Source organism: Mus pahari, chromosome 3 (assembly GCF_900095145.1).
Source record: "Mus pahari chromosome 3, PAHARI_EIJ_v1.1, whole genome shotgun sequence".
Taxonomy (NCBI): domain Eukaryota; kingdom Metazoa; phylum Chordata; class Mammalia; order Rodentia; family Muridae; genus Mus; species Mus pahari.
In genome coordinates this window covers 60,770,018-60,787,457 of record NC_034592.1, presented here as the reverse complement: position 1 = coordinate 60,787,457, position 17,440 = coordinate 60,770,018, and the positions used below count along the sequence as shown (strand labels likewise).

The window sequence follows — 17,440 nt, the reverse complement described above, 5'->3', positions numbered from 1 at the left end:
TTCCTTTCCTTTCCTTTCCTTTCCTTTCCTTTCCTTTTCTTTTTAAACTTACTTACCGGAGGCCAGGGCCACCCTCCAGGGCTTTCCTTGACAACTTCCCACCCTCTGGCTAGCTCACTAGGTCTAGGCATTCCACTCCAGAATGGACCCCCGAGGTTTCCAGGGATGCGGAAGAAAACGTTCCCTCTTCCTCCACCCCCACCTCCATTTTGCAGCAGGGCCATACCTCTGCCTGACCAACATCCTACGTTAATCCACATTTGATTGCCTGGACGGAACAATCTGGGAGGCCCAAATGACTGCCACCATGAAGCAAGGACCTGATCTCTTTCCTTTAGATCTAATGCCCTACTCTAACCGGAGATCCACAACCTTCCTAATCCCCACCCCCTCGTCGACCCGCCCCCGCGCCCCAAAAACTATGGAGAAAAAGGAGGTCTGCCCAAGGCTGGAACGAAGTCATCCTGCCTCTTCATCAAAAGAGAGAGACCTCCCAAAGCCAACGCCCTCCTGAGGGGCCCAGGTATTCTGGCATCTATTCTGTTGTGGCTAATGCTGTCTCTGCAGAGGATCAGAAAGGAAGCCGCTGGCACAATGGACTCTGGGGCATCCTCAACCGGGCGGTGAAGCCTCTGGGGGCAAAGGAGCGTCGTGGGAGAGGAGCGTCGTGGGAGAAAGACAAGCTAGTCTGATGCTTCCCTACCCATGCCAACTTCCCGCGTCTCGTCTTGAAGCGAGAGCAGAGGCCTGAGACCCGGGCGCCATTGCTGGCCAGGCTCCCCTCCCCCACACTCCTTTCTTTGCTTCTTGAAGACCCGGGAGGGAGGAGGCGGCAGGCGCCTCGGTGGATAGAGCTGCTATTGTGACCTTCCCGGGCTGAGCGGGGAACCCAGCGGAGTGTGTACTGCTCGCGGTGGCGGGGGAGGAGGTGACTGTGTGCAAGCCTCGAGTGCAGAGGGGGGTGGCACCCGGGAATAAATAAAGGCTTGCAACCTCGGGCACTTGGACCCTTCCGAGAGCGTTTGGTTGTGTTTAGACTTTGGTGCTTCCTAACACTAATTGCAGGCTCAAGAGGAGCGGAATTTATGGCGAAGGCCAAGGCGGCTTGTTTATAATTTATGAAGTTTTAAATGGTTGTGCCGCGGGCCCAGCTCTCTCGGGCGGGCGGCCGCGTGGGAGTGTGCCCTCCCAGAACTCGCCGCCGCCCCCCACCCACGCTAGGAGTGTGTGTGCCTGTCACGTGACTCGCGTTGTTGGCAGGAAAGAACCAAGCAATTCTCTGAAGTCTCCAGAACTTCAGAAGGTAGGCGAAGGCGGCAGGTTTGGTCGAAGCGACCCCTCCCCCTTCTTCCAGCATCCTCCGTCCACTGCGGGGCCTGTGAGGCTGCGGCTGCCTAGACAGCGGGAACCCCCAACCTGACACTTCCTTAGAGCCTATGTGTGAGAGGAAGCTGATGTCAGCCGGGCTAGACACTGTTTAAAGTCTAATCCATGAAACCCTAAGCCACAGATGACTCTTGGGGTTTTGCAGACACCCGCAGACTCAGCAGATACTCCTGCGGTAACACACCGCGCTGGGAAACGCCTGAAGCCATGATGCATTATGTATTTTTATTATTATTTATGGTATGAAGAGGAGATGAGAGAAACCGGGCTGAATCTAAACAGCCTGACAATTCATCTATTTAATATTTAGCCAGTTAAGAAAGGTGGCTGTGGTTCCCTATGAGGCAGCTAGCATTTCTTTGATTTCCTTGATAGCTTAAAAAAATAATTTCTTACAATTATAAATTCTGTCTAGGAATGCAAGTTTCAGAGAAAACAATGTTAAGCCTTGAGAGTGGGTAAAATATGCCTTCGATTGAAGTCATTTATTCTGTTGATACAATTCTACAACATATATACTTTAAAACTTGCTCAGATAGAGTGAAATTTAGCAAAAGGATAACCCCTCCCACCCCAGCCTAACATGCCATTTTTAAAACAGCACAAAGGAACAAGGAAACTAAATATTCTTTTGAGCCATCATTACTGAGTGAAACACAAACATCCAAATAGAAAACCGATTGCTGTTGCACCAGAAGAGTAGAAGTTACTTCCACACAATGGGAATTTCACCTCGTGTCACCAGGCTGGTAGTGGGAGTTGCATATTTGCCAAACCAACTAGAGATGCGTGGGCGGACTTTGCTGAACTACAAAATAATTGAACCTTGTCTGAAGGCCTTTTTCCAAGTGCTCCCTTCTATAGAAGTGGGTGTAAGTGCTCGACCCTACCTAGAGTCACGCTAATAATATTTACAAAACGATTATAAATTCTGTAGACTATGTGTCCGTTTTGCACAAAGAAACAGGAGTAAGCAAGGTATTTATACGGGTTGTGTTCCATTAATGGACCTTTCATTATTTTACATTGTGAAGAATGTTTGTTTTCTTTAAAAATGAACTGTTGACCACTACAAAGGAAAAATTTGCGAGCACTTCCTGGGGGGGGGTGCGGGGGGGGAAAGCCTGATGCTTGTTTCTACATGACCACTTCCTTTTATACCACTGAACCTTAGCTTTTCATAGCTTAATCCTTCCTGTTTCTCTTATGCTTTTTCTTTGATTGTCAGGGTTTTTCCCCAAAGTTTAATTTTTTATTATTTAATGCAGAAAAATGAAACACACACACACCCGCCCATGTATAGAAAGAGAGTGCAGGTGCTGCTCTGGCAAAACCCTATTGCGACCACCCCCACTTAGAGGATATTGAGGTTTGCAACCTCTAATTACTGCCGCTCAATTTTAAGAGCTTAAATGCAATCAAGTATTTCTCCACGCCAATTTTGTGCAATAGGTTCTGAATAAATAAAATATTTTTCAGAGGGTCCTTTCCCCCAACCCCGGATGAAGACAGAGTGATCTGCTTGCAAAGATGTGTGTGATTAACACAGATACACTTCCAACTGAAAAAAGGTTTTATTCTAAATGTTTGTTCAAATAGTACCAGACAATTTGAAATCAATAAGCTGTGTCGAGTGGTGAGGGCTTCGGCTGTTGAGAAACGACTAGCGTGAGTCGTGCTATGCCACCGGGCTGCCTGACTCTACCCATTTGTGATCTCATTCCTTTAACATCAACTACAGACACCAGCCACGGTTACAACTGTTTAAAACTATACTCTCAACTAGTTCAGACCAAGGGGACTAAAGAGGTGAAAAGTGGCCCCCCCAAGGCCTGGGAGCGCGTACCTAGGCCCGGCTGCAGAATTCTACAAATATACACATAAATACATTAAGACGAGGATAAATAATCAGGGAAACGAAATTACTCGCTTCAAATAATAAATACAGATCATTTAGTCCGATGCAATCTTTACAGGAGGGGAAGAAGCATTATAAATTAAGGTCTCTGAAACTAAGCTAGACAGAAGGGCCAGGCCCGGGGTTCTCCAGGCCCTAGTCCCTCTTCAGGACACGCCACGGATGGGTCGAGGACTTACCTTAGGGACACCATTACCAGATTAGAGTCCCTCGGTCCGCAGTTTATGGCACTGTCAGGTTTACAGGGGAGGATCCTTGCGGCTGATTTATGGCGAGTCACCCAAAGGAGGACGCGCCTGGAGGGGAGGCCCAGTCGCGTCAGCCTTGGCCGCTGGAAGCCACTCGTGAGGCACCGGCCAGGCCAGATCAGGGAGGGGGTTCCCCTAAACTGCCCCTCGGGCCCCGCCCCGCCCCGCCACCACCCCTGCCACCAAAACCAGAGAGGTAATTGCGCCTGGCTGGCGGCAACCGCTACAGATGTGTCAGTTTGGGGGCCTCGGGCAGGCGTCCCTGAGACGAGTGGTGAGCCGAGAGATCTGTGTAGGTGGGATGAGGGTCGCAGGGTCCGTGGTGATGGTTGCCAGGGATTTGAGCGGCGCAGCTGTAGTCCACGCTGGCCGAAGACGGGTGCGAGAGGTGGCCCAGATTGAAGACTGGCCCGGACGCGGGCGCCATGGAGTCGACGAAGTTGCCGCCCACGTACACCGGGCTGCCCTGCAGGTTGGCGCTGGCGAAGCCACCTCCGTTGCTCGCCATGGGGTGGGGCTCGAACTCGGGCGCCGGGTACCGCTTCTGCTGCGGCAGGCAGCTGCTGAGCGGCGCGGTGTAGGCGGCCAGGCCATACATATTGGGCTGCGATTTGGCGAAAGCCGGCGGCGAGGGTGCGTCGTAGGCCAAGCCGGGCACCGGCGGCAGCTGGCCGGAGTAAGCCACGTGGCCCGCCGCTCCTCCAAGAGGTGGGCTGCGCTCCGGGGACTGACCGGCTGGAGAATGCAGGATGCCCTTAGCCTTCTGGTCCTTCTTGTACTTCATGCGACGGTTCTGGAACCAGATCTTGATCTGGCGTTCGGTGAGGTTCAGCAGGTTGGCCATCTCCACGCGACGCGGTCGGCACAGGTAGCGGTTGAAGTGGAACTCCTTCTCCAGCTCCACCAGCTGAGCACTCGTGTACGCCGTGCGCACCCTCTTGGATGCTGGGCCGGGTGGGCTCTTGTCCTCGCAGTTCTCTCCTGGGCAATGAGGGAGATAGAGAGGGTGCTGAGTGAGGAGTAAGGAACCCCAGAACAGAAAGAGGTGTTTCTCTGTCTCCATGTTCCTCCCCGACTCTCACCTCCATCCCTATCTAGAGCAGGGTGGGGTCTTTTGAGAGATAAAAGTCTTTTGGGAACACTCATCCCACACACTTCTGGGCCTACCTGTCCGTCGCACCTGTAACCTCTCTGCCTTACTCTGCCCTCTCTCTCCCTTCCATCCTAGCCCTTCGTTTCATCCTAACCCAAAGGCCATAAAGGACATTATTGTGAGGCTAAAGGCAGCCTATGAAACACTCTCCCACCAAAAGAGCAGCCTTCTTCTCCTAGCAGCCCTCCCAGCCTCTGTTGCTTGGGGCTGGGGACTAAGGTGGGGATCTGAGGCAGCTCAAGCCTGCCTTGTCTGTTTACAGGTAAAACACTCCAAAGAGCCAAGAAGTAAGTAGGGGGTCTTGACACCCCACTCAAGCCAGGTGCACCCTGGCAGGGAAGTGATAATACCCTCCCCAAAGATACTGCCCTGGAGTTTTAGGGGATCCCAAGGCCAGGCTGAAAGCATGGCAGTGCTAGGAGCAGCAGCCTCAGCACTGGCTTCACCTCTCCTGCCACCCCTCAGCTGCTTGTCCACTCCTTCACTGGGAAGACAAATGGATTTCTCCTGGGAGGGAGGGCCTGTGTCTGAGCTAAGGAGGGAGGGGCAGAGGAGAGAGCTTTCAGGCAGGAAGACACTTTCCCTTAGGAGCAACAGCCCAGGGAGCATCAGGCAGACCAGAAACCTGATAACAAATCATATCCCCGGCTGCAGACTAGCCCTGGACCTGGCAAATAATCCCCATCAAGAACACAAAGCTAGACATTTTCAAGAAGCAGCCATCTGAGCAACCAGAAGGCATCAGCTCCTCACCATGCCCACCTTCTTTCAAACTCAGAATGGACCACTCTCAGCTCTTGTTCCTAATTCTTTTCTCCCCCTAGAATATGCTCTTCCCTGTTACAGCTTCACTAGAGGGGGCTGAGCCTCACAGTTATGCCTTAAAGGCCTTGAAGCCATACCCTTTAGAGACAACTGCACCACTCTGCAGTTCTGTGGCTCTGGGAAAGGTGAGCATGTTACCTTGTATCTATTTTAAAGCTCCTTTGGAAAGTTAAATAAAATAAATGGATAATGTTTATAATTTACTTGGGCATGGGTCTTTTTCTTCTGTATGGGTGTTGTTTGTTTCTACTTGGGTTTCTGTTTTTAAAAAAGGTCTCTTAAAGGTTTCTGGAAAATCACTATGCTTCCCAGACTCTCCTTGAACTCAATACACTCCTGTCTCAGCCTTGAGTGGTGGGATTATGGGTGTAGGAAACTATACCCAACCTATCTTCACATTTGAGGGGCTGTTTAGAAGAGGAGGTGGAATTATGACCACAACCTGGGAAGGCAGATAATATATCAATATAAGGAAGGACTTTCAATTAGTAAGTATCAGACCAGTCCAGCAGTGGAACTAGCAATGAAAGAGTGCCCTATCTCTGCAAGGCTGTGTACCCAATCAAAGTCACTAAAAAGGATAGACATTTCTACACTAGTGGGAGTTTGGATACATTGTTGCTAAGGTTGCCTTAAGAGACCTAATAGACTCTTGGTTCCTGGGTAATAGGTTCTTGGGGCCCATCTGAAGGGACATGGTCCAGGGATGACCTGCTTAGAGAACTACCTGAAGTGGCACAGCTATTCTTCTGCTTGGAGTTCTGTCGGGATTCTTTCATCCAGGGGAAGATCTGTTTGCTGATGGTGGATGAAGAGCTAGAAGCATTGGGCCCACCCTTGGTCTTCTTGGCAGGCACTCCGCTTCCAGGGTTGGTGGGTGAGGATGGGGGCAAGGTGGGTGGTGGTGGAGGAGGAGGTTGTGGTGGCTGCTGCTCTGAGTTCAGACCAGGAGGTTGGTTGCCACCACCTCCACCCTGGCTGTTCCCAGTGCCAGGTCGCATGCAGCTACCATTGAGTTCAGCTCCTTTGTGGGCTGGGGCTCGGAGAGGTGCAGAGCTCTGGATGGAGCAGGCAGAACTTGGGTAATCACTGTCCAGGGAGTTGGCAGCAGCAGGGGGTGGGTAAGGCTGATGAGGAGTGCTGTAGCCATATGTGTCAGTGGCTTTGCTGTATCCGTAGCCTCCAAAGAGTCCTGGGTTCTCATAGTATGCAGCCTTCTGCATGGTGCACTCAGGAAGCTCCAGGGTCTGCTGACCCTGCTCAAATAACATTGACTACACCTGTCTCCTTCTCCTCCAAGGCCAGTGTCTGCTGAATCTTGAGAGAGCTGGGCCAGCTCTCAGGCTCCAGGTAACCTGCCAAGAAGAAAAGTGAAAGATCCTAGAGGGATTGTCATTGGCAAGACCAATCAGTATAGAAGACCTAGAGGATGCTCTTAGCTGCCCTGCCTACTCCACTCACCTTGAAGCAGAAAGATGGGCAAGGTTCTGGGCTGGGGGTTTTATGGGGCTCAACTTACAGAAAACTCTTGAAAAAGTTAGAAAATGTCTCCTAAATGTAAGAAAAGACCTTTCCTTCTCCTGAGCTCAACTTTTTTTGGCCTAGGGAAGGAGTTCTTTCCAGCCCAAGATTCTCTTGGAGAATTGACTTTCTCCAAGATTGTCAACATAGTTTTTGAGGCTGCTCAGGAAACCATTTATGACTGGCTGGTTCTTCCCCTAAACTATGAACTCCTAAAAGGGAGGACTGTGTTTTTGTCATCTCCATATTACTAGCATTAAGTGCAGTGCCCTGCATGCAGTAAGTGGAATAAATGGTTATTGAATAGCTGGATGAGTGGGTCACAGTCAGCCAGTCTTTGGATAGTCCTGGAATTTGGTTTTGCTTGGTGGTGGAAATCAACCCTGGGGCTTTGTGTGTACTATGTGGGGGTCTCATACCCCCAAAAAACCTTAATCTCCATGCTTTGATAGAGGAAAGAAAAAGGCCCATTGCACACCTAGAGTTTCCAGAACTTCCTTCCAAAAGTATCTTTTCCACTTAGTTTCAGAATCACACCATCTTTTTTGAAGACCCAGATGGTCCACTTGAATGGCAGAGTGAGACTCTACACAGCTAGTTTTGTGGCTCAGCACTATGAAATTTAAGGTATAAAAACCTAGATAGCAAAAATCAAGAAAGACTTAAAGACTCCCAGACTTAACTTTGAAGTAAAAAAAAATAAAAAAAGAAAGAAAGAAAGAAAGAAAGAAAAAAGGTTTTTCTTCTTCACACTTTTCCACACCCCTTACTTTGTCCTCTTCCTATTTTTATTCCTATTTTTAAAAGGCTGTCCCTGAAAATGCGTGATCTAGATTTTGAAATATTTGTTGTGTGACTGATTGGTGAATGCTCTCATAACTTTATCATTTTCCTTTGGATCTTTACATAAACAGATATTATTATTGACCTCTGCTCTAGACTTTCCATTCTGCCCCACCTCCCGTCCCACCTATAACCAATGAGAAAAGTTCTCATGACATGATGAATGGACCCAGAATAAGAAGGATGGAGGGGAGTAAGAAAAATTCTTCCCCTTTTGTATGCACTGACTCTTCATGGGGGGATGCTTTTCCCACCCTTCTGAAAGGTTCCTGAGGAGTTAATGTATAACTAATATCATTCAATCACTTTTGTCTGTTTGATAAAGAAAACTCACTGGTCAGCTATCTGGTTTTAATTCTTGATCTCATCTTTCAGGCAAAGTTTCTTTCCAAAAACTCTCCCTGGCTCCCATCATCATGAGAGAACCTATCATGAAACTTCTGCAAATTGAATTTAAACACAGGAACCAAAAGAGTTCTGCATTAATTTCCCCCTGTATTTTCACCCAACCAAGTACAAGAACTCTCCAAATTAGCCTTTGTTTGGTAGTATTGTTCCCCATTTTGTTTTAAAATATAAGTAAATATGTCATTTATCTTGATGCGAGACAGGGCCCTTCTCAGTGGGCTGCAGTAATGTATAAATGTGTGCAGTTAAGATATCTACCTAACAAAGCTAGACTAATTCATTTGATTAGTTTTCAATGCCAATCTCTGACTGCTAGAATTACCAAATAGCAAATGGACAGTTAAATCCTCAGTCTGTGACTAATATTTATATGTTTGCCCCAGGCCAAACAACCTGGTGTGCTGGCTTGCTAAATTCTAAGGCTTTTCAGGGCTCCTGCTTACTTCTGGGTGTTTAAATGGTCAGGCTTCTGAGACCACCAGAATTTGCTGCTGCTTTGTCATTCCTTGACAACTGTGGAAGCAAAACATCCCCCTCCTGCCTCCTTGTTGACCAAGTTTGTCTTTAATGGTGGACCAGTCCCATCAAAATAGATTCTTGAGGAACTAAACAAGCTTGTGGAACAGATGACTTTGCATATTGTTTTTGCTATGTGGCGTGTCCATATAGAAAACTCTCTATGTAAAAAGACTCAGAGGTACAGCTAGAGCACACAACCAGAGTCATCTCCTGCCTGTTTACACTGTCTTAAGGAATTTCCAGACCTGCTTCATGGCCTAATGTCCATTTCTGTACAGGCAAGGGTAGTAACTGTGTTGTTCTCTTTGGGGGAAGAAAAATAAAAAGTCTTTGCAACACCCACCAGACAGAACCCTAAAGAAGTCCCTCTTCCAAAGCATGGTGACCTGAGAATATTGTTACAAAACTGGAAAAAAAAAAAACCCAGTTTATTTCTTTCCAGAAATCCCTACTCCTTGTGAACTCTGCTTGAACCTAAAAAGCAGGACTGGGTCATAAATCATTTGGACAATGGTCAACTGTTCAGTGGCTCATCTTTTCCATCACCCCCCCCCCTTTAAGGCTTTCTTTTCTCACCCTTTGGTACCTTTGCTCATTTGAGCACCAAGACCCAAATGCTGGGGGGGGGGGTAGTTGGGGGAGGGGCAGATGATCAGGACTTCTTGTTTTGGAGTAGTCCTCCTTTGCCCTCTCTCCTTCCCCTTAGTTCTTTTTCTTCTTCTTCTTCTTCTTCTTCTTCTTCTTCTTCTTCTTCTTCTTCTTCTTCTTCTTCTTCTTCTTCCTCCTCCTCCTCCCCTCTTCCTCCTCCTCCTTTTCCTCTCCTCTTCCTCCTCTCCTCCCTTCTTCTCCTCCTCCTCTTCCTCCTCTTCTTCCTCCTCTTCACCTTCTTNTCCTCCTCCTCCTCCTCCTCCTCCTCCCCATCTGGCCATTCAGCCCCCACCCAAACTCCAGCCCAAGGAATGGAACTGTGCAGCCACTCAGTATATAGTATCCCGGAGTACCCCTGGACCTCTTAGGGAAGAGTCGCCAAACAGACAGGCTAGTCATTTTCCAAAGTCCCCGGAAGTTACCCAACTCAATTTGGAGGCCTAAAGGCAGGCCCCAAGACAGGGCCACATGGTTTCCAACCGGAAGGAAGGCCAGGCACCCTCTCAGAGCTCCCACCTCTCTCTCTCCAGCCCTGCCGGCCCGCCCAGCTGGCCTAGCCTCAGAAGCACCGGAGTCCTGATACTTGCTCGCTGCACTTAATTCTGCCCAGATCAATACCTAATATGATACCGAATAAATAAAAGGCGCTCACAGCGGCCAGGGGACAGGGTTATTAAGCAGCTGGAGCTCTCACGGTGCATATCAATGCACCTGTCATTGTGGTTTGTAACAAAATTTATGACTGTGACCACGGCAGCAGTAAACGCTTCAGTAAGGAATGAAAAGAAAAACACTTCCCAAGGCCCGGCACTTTTCAGAAGTGGAAAGCAGGCTCCGCGTAGGAGGCAGCACAGCAAAAGAATCCCCTACTCCGCACTTTTCCCGTTTACACACCCTGCGTGCGAGCTGCGGGATTATATAAAGTGGCCGGCGCCAGCCTGGCCTAGTAGCAGCTGTGCTCGGCAGCCAGAGCTGGAAAAAGAGGATCTTGCAAGCCCGGCCGAGGACCACAGACCTGCTGCCTGCCTGGTCTCGGACTCTAGGAGGCTCGATGGATGCCAGGCGTTTGCTCGCTCGCTCGCTCGCTCGCCCGCGGCGGCCACGGGAAGGCCGCCGGAGAGGAAGGCTTGGGCTGGGAGGGAGGCCACAGTCTTTGGCTGTGTCTAGCGCTGCTGCTGTGGTAGTGAATAGCGTACTGCCACCGTCAGTCGGTGCCAGTCTTGGGTGGCAGAAGTGGGAGGTGATGGGACACTGCTTGTGTCAGTTTTTCTTAAAATTCTTGGAGGTTTAAGTTGGTCTAACCTCCACTCCCTATTTTTGTCTAACCCGGGTCTCCCAATAACCCACGGATCTCATCCCGGAGGCTGCGACTTTTACTGGGCATTCTTGTTAATTCAGTAGAACGGAGCGGTGGCACTCTTTGCTCTGATGGCTTTGCTACTTCTGGAAAACCAGTCTTCAGTGGGTTTGCTGAGAAGAGAATTGAAGGCCCACCTTCTCCCGACCCCTCAGCCTGAGCCTCTTCTGTCCTTTGGGAAGCCCAGGACGCCCATTCTAAATCACTCCTGTTTAGCCGGGATAACTCAGTACTGTAACATACCCCGCATTTAAGACAGCGGACGCACTCTATTAAAGCGCCATAAATTTGAAGGCCGATGATCGGTTCTCATGTAACAGGCGGCAGTTTACACTGAGGTGATCCACTTCAAAGCCACCCTTTGTTTTATGTCTTGATGGCTACCTTGAGTTAAGGGGGTGGGGGTGGGGGGTGGGCATGTAAATGTAGAGCAAATTATTTATTTCTTTATTTAAATCACCCCCACTCACCACAATATTGCATGTGTATTGTCTTGAATTTTATTTCTAACACTTTTTGTAGGCTCTTCAGTTTTCTTTGGTATTCTGCGGAAGCAGATCTGGAACAAAATGGAAAACTCAGTAACAGCCGGTTCTGCCTTACAAACATACCAGGAGAGCCTTTACCCCCTTTAAGGGTGTCATAATCAATGTGACCATTGTATGTGGTGCCTGCAGCTATTCCAGACGCTTTGGCCCCAGCAGAATGAAGACACAGTTGGATCCAGGGGAGCTTGAGGGCAAAAGTCTTTGGCTGGATGGGGGAGAGGAGAGAGAACCTGGTCATGAGGAAAGGACCAGGGGGTGAGCCAAGTGGGTCAGCCCTCTCAGAGAAGCCCTGAAAGAAGGTGGGAGGAAGCTTACAGGTTAGAGGGACTGGAAAGGAGGGTAGATGTGCAGGGGCACCTGGGTTGATGTTACTGCGGCTGCCTCCTCAGGGCCCGGGTAAACGGGGAGTTTGGTAAACCGGGAGTTAGGTAAACCTGGAATTCGGCTCTAGCTATATCCTGATTTGCACCTTATATCTCTAGCTCAGCTAGCTTTCCTGGAGAATACCCACTCCATTCTGGGCCAGGGCTGCTCAGTTCAGGGTCGGGACTATAAACCGAGTCAGAAACCAACAACCTTCCCATCTCCAACCCCAAACTGCGACCGAGCCAAACCGCTCCCCACTGCGGCTGCTCAGCGTGCGCAGGCCTCTGGTCAGGTGAAAGGAGGGAGAGGCAGTCTCTCTCTTGCATCTGCCCTGTGCAATTTGTCGACTCAGTAGTTTGCAAACACTAAACTGCGCCCGGGAAAACCCCACACAAAGCGTCCAGGGAGCTTCTAAAGACTAGAGAGCATAGCCATAAGCCTTTGAAGTGACCTTTGGCTCATGCTGCAATAAGTCACCTCTTAATGAACACCCAACGGAAGCGCCTCAGAGAGATCCCAGCCCGGTAGGACTCCTAACTTCGCCCAACTTCAGCTTCCCAAGATGACCTGTGTTAGGGAAGGGTCCTCATTTGTCTGCTTTCTACACTCCAACCCTCTTGGCTGGGCCCCCAAGGGTGACACAGTGTAGGTACAGGGGTTATCAGGATGCTCAAACCGGTGGCTTCAGTGCCCAGACCATTTTATATAATATAATCGCATGGGCAGACATCAACCTGCGCAGCTTGATCATTTTTACTTATTTTTTAGAAGGTTTCTTTAGAAGTAGGATCACTCCCTGAGAAGAAGAGCCTCGCAGTCCCAACGCATCTAGCTAAATTTTGCTTTCCAGGCTCTGAGGAACCCGGTAAGTTCGTGCCTGGGCTTTTTATGGTGAGGGGTGCTCTCTGAGCTCTGGGTACAGGGGTCTTGGGAAGGGGAAAGGGGAAAGGATCCCAAGTCAGTTGGGTCACAAGCAAAACACCCCCCTCCAGCTCTCTTCTGCTTTTTTTGCCCTGCCCTGCTTCAAGCCATGCAGGACTCGCCTAATTTTGGCTTTTGAGTGCCCCCAGTCGTGGTCTGAACCCGGAGCCTGAGTTCCAACACACTTTTCACAGCCAGAAACTTCAGAAGCAGAAGGGACTCTTGTCCGCTAGCTGTCGGGGAAGATCTGACTCCAGACATACCCCCATACCCCACCCACCAGCAGTACCCAGGGAAAACTCTTCAGGATAGGGCCAGAGTAGAGCCTTAGTGGGGATTATTGAAAATTTCGGGGAAGTTATAAGTGAGTGCTCCATGGGGCCAAATGAAATGCTGCTTGCAGTAATTGGATTCAGCTGACTAAGCTGGCAGGCTTGCAGCTCCGAGGCAATGAGAAAAAAAAAAAAAATGTCCACCGACTTCAAATTCTGATGGAGCCCAGTGCAGCTGATTGACAAAACAACTTTTCCTGCTCCCTTTGATGGTTAAGACTTTGGAACTCAGTCCTCCTCCCACTGGGGACTGTCCCAACTTAAATTTAGACAGTGCTTCTCCTCCTCCTTTGGGGTTCCAGTCTCTGGGGTAGTCCAGTAGATTCGGCCCACTTCTGCTTACAGGGTCACTCAAGCTTGCCTTGGTTGGGGGAAAGACCTGTGATATTTGTCTTCTACACGTCTAGCCTGAAGCCACGAGGAACAAGTCAACAAAGGATATGAGGAATGCAGGAACCAATATGATTTAGCTTTCAACACGTAGGGTTATTTGGTGAGAAGGACCCAGAAACACTAAACCTGTTCATCATTGAAACAGCCAAACCCAATGCTACTGATACACTGGGGAACCCTCTCAAACTCCTCAGGGTAGTTTGGGGGGGGTCTTTAATTTCTGATACCTTTTAACTCCTATGGGGGAACATAGGAAGCTAACAGCAAGAGTGTATAGAGGTGGTTCCCAGAACAATACAGGGAGCTGCCTAGCCACACGGTTTAATTTAAATATGGATAAATCAACCCTCCTGCACCCAGCCCAGCAGCCCAAGATACAGAATTAATATGATGTTCCATCTTACTTTGGCAGTGACAGTGTAAAAAAAAAAGTCTCTTTTTATTCATTCCATTTTCAGTCCATTCTCATAACTACACATTTACCCTCAAAATACTAACTCCAGCCCCTAGTCCGCTTAACAAACCTATTCCTCAAGCTGCTAAACACCCCCCACCCACCAATGCTGCCGGCCACCCTCTAAGCCTGGTAAGGTAGTGTCCTCTTAACCTTTTGTAGGCGGGGAATGTCCCCATAAAAGCGCACCTCGTTAGGATTAATCACCGTCCTCAATGTATATATAGAAGTGTATGTAGGTCTGCGGGCTGCCTCACCAATTGGCAATAATCAAGATCACAGATTACACAAAATAAATCATATTTAGTATCCCGCTCAGGGCAGCAAGCAGCCCTGTGCCCAAAGATTTCCATTTTGTCATGCAATTGCTTACCTGGATCCCAATTTATCATAAACCTGGTGTCCTCGGTCTCAGAGTGGGCGCCAGTGGGGGGCAGAGCTAGCCTTCCCCCTTTGTCTGCAGACAACAGTGTCCCAACCCTGGTCTTGCGCGCTTGCAGACTCGGCCATATACCAGAGCACACGGAATTCCCGGTAGAACGGAACCAGGCTGAGGTTCAACTACCAATAAACGCTGGAGGAACGAGTTCGTAGTCCCCAAGCTGGCTTCGCCTGCGCTGCTCGCTGGTCGGTCCACCCGCCCGCCGGTCCGCTCCCAGGCCCAGAGCGGCGGCCACTGGCTCCCCCACCCACTCCTGGGTTCCTGCCCAGCCCTCCCAGGCCCCCCAGAGCTCGGGGTTTGTTTTGCTTTCGGAACGTGGTTCTTTCTGAATTTGGAGAGAGCCCCGGAAACCCCCTCATAGTCGGGAAATACAGACGCTGCCTTCAAATGCGAGCATATTTGTTCACGTGACCCCGAGGGAAGATTGTACTGATTGAGGCTGAAACTTTCACGCCATCCAGCCCAAGAGCTCAGCCAGGCCTGGGGGCTGGGAGGAGGGGCGCAGGAAGCTTGGGACCCAGGCGCCTTCCCCCGGAGCAGACACCGGAGGGTGAAAAAAAGGAAAGGCTCGGTCCTTGAAGCTTGGGATCAGCGCAGCCACAGCCTGGCCCAATGCAGTGGGATGGAGGCTTGAAAATCTCTCCGGGCAAAGACCTCTGACCCCGACCCGGCCTTCTGCCAGACCTACCAGTGGATTAGACATTTTAAAGGTTGCTTCTTAAAAGCCTTTCTGGAACAGGGCTACGGAACAGAAGTCTCGGACTCCTCAGCGCCCTGTACTTTCACATCTGCATGCACCTAGACAAGATGCCCTGCCAGTCCGCCTAGGCTGATACCGTACAATCCCCACAACCTGCCCAGCACTTAAGTTGGGTCACAGCACCCGCTCTTGCCTTAAGGTGGGGCCCGCTGGTTCTCAACTCTAGCTTGTCACCTTGCCACCACCGACTGTCATTGGGGGCGCTGGCTGGGGTTCGCAGACTCAGCAGGCAAGCTGCCACTTCTGAGCCAGGAAAAAAAAAATCGCCTAGCAGCAGGGCAGGACTCGCTGTGATCTCCTTTCTCGGAGTCCCGAGCACTCCACCCAAGTCCTTTGGGGTCTGGAGCCGCTTGGGTGAGGAGTCCCTGCCCACCTTGACCTGTGTGATTCCAGATCAGCTCAGAGCCAACGGGATCCCGCAGGCCAAGCAGCAGCCAAGCTGCAGCTCCCCGCTTCCTGCGGTATCTCCAAAGAGGACAAGGGAGGCTACTGAAACGGCCTTACCTGGGATAAGGAGATTTCTATGTTAAAATGACTGTATCAGAACAGGATTTCACCACTCTGCAAGTGGCTAGAAAAGATTTGCGGTAGATATCCTGCATGTGGGAAGAAGAGTTAAGAGAATCTAGGCCAGGGTTCATTCCTGGACTATAGCGAGCTCCTAACCTCCCACCCTCACCATAGACTCTCACACTATGGGAAACTCCGAATTTGGTTTTCTGAGCTTTTTTTAAAAAAAAAAAAAACGGTTCTGCCATGGAGTTAATGCCCGATTGTACGGCCTCCTACCCTCCTAAGAAAAAAAGTGCCACAAAGACATGAATGACCCCAGGAGTCGGGGGAGGAAAAAAGGTTCTGAATCTTCAATGTAGAGAAGTCGGCAGGTCCCAAAGCAAGAGTCACTGGACTCAGATCCCAAACTTGTCAGGGAATTCCTTCCTTTTTGTTCACCTGCCCCAGTCAAGGATCAGGCCCACTTGGGGTGCTTGTCGCAAGGGACTGTAGGCTGCCCCCACTCCACCCCCATTCAGAGGACCCCGCCTCCAAGCCTCCAGCCAGGGGCTGTGCTTGCGGGCCCCCGGCAAGTGTTAATCCCCTGCCAAAGAGGGGGGCTGCTTTGCGGGAATTTGTCTCCAGGAAAGGATCTAAGCCTTCTTCAATCGGAGCATATGTTCATAGAGCAATAAACCGGAAAGATTTACAGTCCTCGCCCGGCCCCCAACAGCCTCACACCCTTTCAGGAATTACTTACGATGATTTATCACACCAACCCCGGCAATTGTCACACTGATAAAATAGCCCGGGCCTGTGCCCGCCAAGCCGGGCCTTTGGAGGCTGTTGGATGCCCAGCTTCTAGTGAAGCCGGGGAGCCTTTTTGTGGGTTCCTTTCTGAGTCTACAAGGGGATGTCTGAGCGGATTGAAGTGGGTGGGGTGAGAGGGGCAACGATTCTCATTGAGAAAAACGCAAACAGAGAGAGCACCCGGAATCTGCGTGCAGGAGTCACTTGCTAAGCACATAAACATTTGTCATCTTTGAATAATTGAATTAATGTGTTATTGTTTGGATGTATAATTCATAACGGGGGAAACTGTTGCTGTCCTGACTAGAAATATATACACACCAAAAATAAATAAATAAATAAATAAATAAATAAATAAAACACAACCCTAAACAACCACCACACAGAGACAGTTCCTGCTTGCCGAAGTCCTTCTCAAAGTCAATGGAGGCAAAGCACAGATGTTGGGAGGCGGGTAAGGAGGCATTTGAAAAGACTGTCTGCTGAGACACCCAGGACGGAGCTTGCAGCTAAAGGAAGAGAATGTTTGCTACTTGCCCCCACCCCAGGGACAGAGCTTGCTGGAGTGGGGTAGAACAGAAGCAAAGGCACGTTTGGGAAGTCAAATCTTCTCGGAGTGAGGGGAAACAGAAGCCAACATGGGAGCAAGAGACCCTATGGCTTTTGCAGCTGGCCGCAGCCTCCTCTTCCTCGGAGGCTTCCCTTTGCCTGCGCTGCTCCGACTTGGGATTGTTAGATATTCAAAAAAAAAAAAAAGAAAGAAAGAAAGAAAGAAAGAAAGAAAGAAAGAAAGAAAGAAAGAAAGAAAAAGAAAAAGAAAGAAAGAAAGAAAAAAGAAAAAGAAAAAATTACAAATACAAAACTAAAGAGGAAGCGAAGAGAAACTGCTCGCTGGGGCGACCAGCAGCTGAGCTTGGGGTGGGGAAGGCGGAGAGCAAAGAGAAGTAGCTTGGAATCATTATCTGTTGGTTAAAACCTGCCTGGGGTAAAATTTCAACTCGATTTTATAGCCTTCTATTATGACGCAAAGAAAAATTTACGAGCCTAGCTTGAAAAGAGGGCCGGGGCTTTTTTTTTTTTTTTTTTTTTTTTTTTT

General features: G+C 49.6%; 1 protein-coding gene across 2 annotated transcripts in view; it reads right to left on the bottom strand.

The window, feature by feature from the left end:
* Nucleotides 1–2,605: 2,605 nt before the first annotated feature.
* Hoxd3 (homeobox D3) overlaps nt 2,606–17,440 on the bottom strand; it is a 19,600-nt gene continuing 4,765 nt past the window's right edge. The window contains exons 1-3 of one of the 2 annotated variants that reach the window (XM_021194683.2): nt 14,214–14,495; nt 6,258–6,885; nt 2,606–4,533 (exon numbers count right to left, since the gene is read on the bottom strand). In XM_021194683.2, coding sequence (XP_021050342.1) covers nt 3,776–4,533; nt 6,258–6,801 — 1,302 coding nt within the window. In that variant the 5' untranslated portion in view covers nt 6,802–6,885; nt 14,214–14,495 and the 3' untranslated portion in view covers nt 2,606–3,775. Of the gene's footprint in view, nt 4,534–6,257; nt 6,886–14,213; nt 14,496–17,440 lie in introns of those variants that run through there. The other variant, XM_021194684.1, reaches the window with a different exon arrangement.